Source organism: Atta cephalotes (assembly GCF_000143395.1).
Source record: "Atta cephalotes unplaced genomic scaffold scaffold00059, whole genome shotgun sequence".
In the NCBI taxonomy this organism is placed as follows: Eukaryota; Metazoa; Arthropoda; class Insecta; order Hymenoptera; family Formicidae; genus Atta; species Atta cephalotes.
The window spans coordinates 590,118-595,421 of NW_012130123.1; the positions used below are offsets into that span (position 1 = coordinate 590,118).

A 5,304-nucleotide genomic window follows, 5' to 3' on the forward strand; every position below is an offset into this window, starting at 1 on the left:
GAGAGAGAGAGAGAGCATCGTTTTATAATCACACCCAGCAATTTCTCAGTGGGAAAACTCTGATAATTTCTGTCGTCATAAAATACATTTTCCCTACACACAGCATATTATTCATAAAAATGTTTAGAACGCTTGTAAAACACGTGTATATATATATATTATATAATAGTTGAAAATGATAATATTCAATCTCGTTACACGCGTCGAGTTTCTAATAATCCACCCGCGTTTGAGAATTCCGCGTAACGTTCATCGATAATTGTAGCAATTATAATTAGAACGTTCCCCCGAATCGTCCTCCCCGAATATAACGCCGTTGCGGCACGGGATAACTGGTGGCGTGGGCCGGATAAAATCCATTTTGCGTAATCCGTCATGTCCGCATTTATCCGTCATTAATTCAGCTGCGATTTTAATTGACAGAACAGCTACTACGCCCGCTCGCCCGCGGCTTGCACAGTGTTTATATTATCGATTTTGCAGTACGACCACCGACCGGGCGATGAGCGCGGCTCACTCGCGTCTATCTACTCGCGATTGATGCAATGATAACTACGTCTGTCTGCGCTGATAAACCAGAGAATGTGGATCGTTAAAGCGAGGCAAGCGAGATTGTACACGAAATTTTCGAAAATTCGAGTAGCATCAGATTGTAATATAATCATGCCACGAACAATGCACGGGCCATTCAAAATTTCATTTTAAGGCATTTTAAGGTTTAGATACCTGCTTAATGAAAATCTTTTAGATCTCGCAGAATCTTTTATTTAATAATATTCTCCAGAACTGTCAGTCTGGAGAAACTTTCTCTTGCTAAAACTACTTTTATATGAATCTCAAGCTGTCTTTCAGAAACATGCGATTTTAATTTAAAATTATTTTTTCTACTATTTTTAGATTTTAATTAACAGAGCGTGTTCGAGAATTAATACAGAAACTTCGGAAATATTAAAAATAAAATTCTTCTTAAATGTACATCTAGTAAATCCCTTTTTTTGAGAATCTAATAGATTCTTTTTATAACCAAGTATCATGGCAAATATACTGTTAATCCTGTCGATCGCTATCGACGAGCGAATTACCTTCATTATTATATCGCCGTGGGGGATTTTACGATATTTTCCTCCGGTATATCATCATATCGCATGTCACGTACAGGGTGATTCAAACACTTAATATGAAATGATCGATCAGCCATTTCGTATTCTTTTTGATTCGAAAAGTAATATAAGATGAGTTGGAAGATTGCCCGCGCTTGTTACACAAAGCATGCATTTTTTAAATTTGGCCTTATTTCGCTGAGCAAATGATGAATTGCGACTCATTAAGTTCTCTCTTCTATTTTTCTCTTCACCAGAAATTCGAGATTTTTTGGCAAAATGAAAGTGCAATGTTCCCTAATGTAAGCCTCATGTTTATGTTTATGACAATTTTCTCGCATTAGCAAACTCGTGTTCGCAGCACAGAGCAATACTTAAAATATCGAAAACAAATGCGTATCGACGACAATAACTTTAGAATCTACTTGGCGCGACTCGGTGTGCTCATCCTGATCTCCTGAAGTTTATGAACTTCCGTAATCGAGTGAAATGTCAAGCGAACGGTACCAGTTCTTTATCACGCAATTGAAATCTCCTTTTCGATTTTAAATGATTTTATAACGTATTTTTCGCGTAAAGTTAATGGCATTTAAAAATTCAACACTCACATTCGCGCTTAATCTGCCTCATCGGTCGGCGACCGGAGGGTTAATGCCGCTCTCAAAAGCGCCGCATTAAATGTTTATTGTTCGTCTACTCAAAGGCCACTTCGCCTAGTCGTACGGCTAGTTTCACGAGGTTAACCTAGCGGGAAGCCAATGACGGCACCACAGAGAAGGTAGGCTAAAACCGGAGTCTAGTTTCGTTCGGTAGTGGCCGCCATCCGTCCCGGCAAGTGCCCATCCCTTCTGAATATTTTAGGAAGTACACGCGCGCGTATCCCACCTCATCCCTCGCTACATTATATTGGGCTCGAAGCCTTCGGTGGTTCTGGGCGAGCATGTACATCCCGGAGTAAAGATACACCCGCGATTAAATTCGTATGTGCGTCTAGGGAAACTGTAACTCGGAAAATTGTACATAGAGAGCAGAGCTGGAAAACACATGGCATCAAAGAGCGTGTTGCAAAAATCTACAAATTTGCAGATTCACCTGCATTGTTAATATTCACCTGCAAAATTCGACAAAATCGCGCTTCCGAAATTGCTCTCTAGCTAATCAAATTTCTCTTCATGTCTTTACGCATGGACTGTCTAGAAAATGCGATTATTTAGATTATTAAATTGAATTCTTTCTCCTCGATTACAGATATCGAAAATAGATTTTACAATCATAGAAGAGGCAGTTTTACTGTAATTAAAATTTAGCTTTAAAAATTTATATAAGATCATCAAAATAATTACATAGGACGCTCGAACTAGTTGCTAGAATGTCAAAACTTTTTGCAGCGTTGTTCATCAATAAAATTTATTATGCTTGAGATTCCTACGTAATTATTCTGATGGTCCAATAAAATTATTTTTTTTAGATCTGTATCTAGCTAGATTTTTAGATACTTCAGTAGAAATCATTCTTTTTATTGAGAAAAATGTTTAGTATTTGTAATTATATATGTTTTCTATAACTGAATTACACTTTTGGAAAAAGTGATATTTGGCGAAAGCGAAAAAAAGAGTTTTAATGCAATCTAATACAGAAATAAAAAAAACATCTTTTAATTGTAGTAAAATAATTATAATTAGGAGCTCTATTTTTATAATTATTATTACGATATTTATAATTATTACGATATTTATAATAATAATTATATTTATAATTCTTTCAAAAAAATATTTAGTTGACTCAAAAAATGATTATAAATTATAGTTAAATTATAGAAATTGCAACTGTTTTTTTCTTTTATTATGATTCTATTCATGATAGTTCGGGACTTTTACGTTTGCTTTTTGTATAATGACTTTTCTCAATTTTAAAATATAGAGATTCTGCAAATTGAGGAATGCTTACATCAGTTTATCCGGCAAATCATGTTCGGCGGCCAGTCGCAGATCCTCCAGCGCAAAATAGTATTCTTTGAGAGCTATAAAGATCTCAGCTCTTCCTAGCAGCGCCAGAGACAACGAAAGACCTTGATCAACGTTCTTGTTTCTACCTGAGACAGATATTGTCAATATCGTGTGATTAAAAAAAAATATCGTTACTTGACTTCGAGATCCGTTCATCGATCGACTGTCACGTACAATTTATTGACACAAAATCAATGAAGACATGAAAGCATGCTTTTCGACCGACTGATGTATTTGCCAGTGCGCGGTGAGTAAGATTCAAGTATTTATTCTATTTGTTATGTAGATCTGGCGGGAGCCATCAAAGCAAATGCAATCGACTTGTCGGTGCATATTTTAAATCTATACGCGCGCGCATTAGAATTCATAAAAATATTAAAATATTCATTTGATACAAGAAAGAATCGGATGGAACTTGTAATATAGATACATCAACAAATAACCTTTAATTCCCTAGCACAAATTATTGCTTTAATATTTAAATTAATTAGCAATTAATAATTAAATCAAATAAATAGCAATTACATTATATTTGTGATAAATAATAATTATATATGATTTAACTAAACATTCGTAGCGTCACATCCTAATTACTGAAATAATATTAAGTGCATTTATTTTATGTTAGCACAAAATTAAAAATAAATTCAACGATCGTTGGTTAATGATCTATCTTAATAATTGTATCTAAAAATTTATCGAATCAATCTAAAAATAGTGCATTTGATAGATAATTCATATGCTGAAATATCAATTATTCAGATAAAGAGGATGGTAATACATATATGTATATCTATTGTTTAGAAATTTAAATAAAAAAATGTAAACGAGAAAATATTAAAGATATAAGTAATGCAAATGATATAAGCAACGAGATATACAGTTAATACATTATTAAATTCATCATGTTAAATTATACTCAATTTGGATTAATAATTATTTCTATAGGTCGTCATTGCTTACTTAATATTTCATTAATGTAACTAAAACAATAGAGCTAGATAATTTAATTAAAAAAAATACATTAAATTTAACTTAAATTTAGCTTATTTTATACTATAAATGTATTTATATGTTAATATGGACGTTATTTACTAACTATAGAATTACTTTACATTTTAACACATAGGTAATGATAATAAAATGTTATTTAACTCTAGAGAGATTACTCTTATTCCTTTAATATCTAACAGTATAAGTTTAAATAAATTTGTCTCGATCCTATAATGGATTTTCTACCACATTTGTAGTGACCTGGTTGAGGGGCGCGTAAGACAGCCTGACTGAACAGCAAAAGGGCCTTGTCGTGTTCACCAACAGCAGCGAGCTGGTATCCTTCGAGTCGCCTGCGCTTGGAGATCTCAGCATCCTTGTTTCTGAAAAGGAGCTTCACTTTTGCGAGCGTGTCAGTCACGACGTTTTTTATTTTCGCGTCGGTGAAGATCGCCCTAACCCGTCCCTCGTTGTCATCGATCCGGCCGAATGTCCTCGACATCCAAGTATCGCCCGCGGTTTGCATTACGTGCCCGCTAAAATCGTGGAAGAATCCCTTTTTGCCGGAGCGTAGAGTCTCCGACGAGCAAAGAATCCTGTAAAATTCATCCTGGTCCTGCATTCTTGCGTATGGAAGGACGGACGGCGTGCCACGTGGAAGTCCTTTGTATGCCACGTTCTTCCTTCTCCTCGACTCTCTCGCGTTCAGTTAACGAGATCCTGTGTATGCGAGTGAATCGCCTTTAGACTGGCTGAAATACGGCCCATCCGTTTTTATATAACAGATTAGTGTACTCACTTAGTCTGTTACGATTGCATCGCTTACACAAGTCGATTTCTTTTTCTTTCCATTTTATTCTATTTTATTTTTAAGATAGAGTTTTATGTAATACATATATACAGTTATATGTATATATTTTCTGAAAATTTATTACCCCTCTTTAACCTGTCTTTTTGTAAACGTCCTTTTTATACGCGCAAGAGAAGAATTTATCTTTTAAGATTTTTATCTTAATTTACCTCTCAGTTATTACGGTTCTTTTATTCGGTATTCCAGTTTTCTTAATACTTTTCAGCTAATTATATTTTGATTAAATTTTCTTGCATATTTCTGCTTTTGTGAGAGATGAATTTCTTCAAAATATAATCAATTTCTTTCTTTGTTTCTTTACGCGCTGCAGTTGTCGATGTACCAATTAGAAATT

At 34.5% G+C, this 5,304-nt stretch overlaps 1 protein-coding gene across 1 annotated transcript in view; it reads right to left on the bottom strand.

Annotated features, from left to right (window-relative positions):
* Positions 1 to 4,721, bottom strand: part of LOC105623587 (SET and MYND domain-containing protein 4) — a 49,752-nt gene extending 45,031 nt beyond the window's left edge. The window contains exons 1-2 of the mRNA XM_012204976.1: positions 4,346 to 4,721; positions 3,048 to 3,192 (exon numbers count right to left, since the gene is read on the bottom strand). Of these exons, the coding sequence (XP_012060366.1) occupies positions 3,048 to 3,192; positions 4,346 to 4,721 (521 nt within the window). The remainder of the gene's footprint in view (positions 1 to 3,047; positions 3,193 to 4,345) is intronic.
* Positions 4,722 to 5,304: the final 583 nt, after the last annotated feature.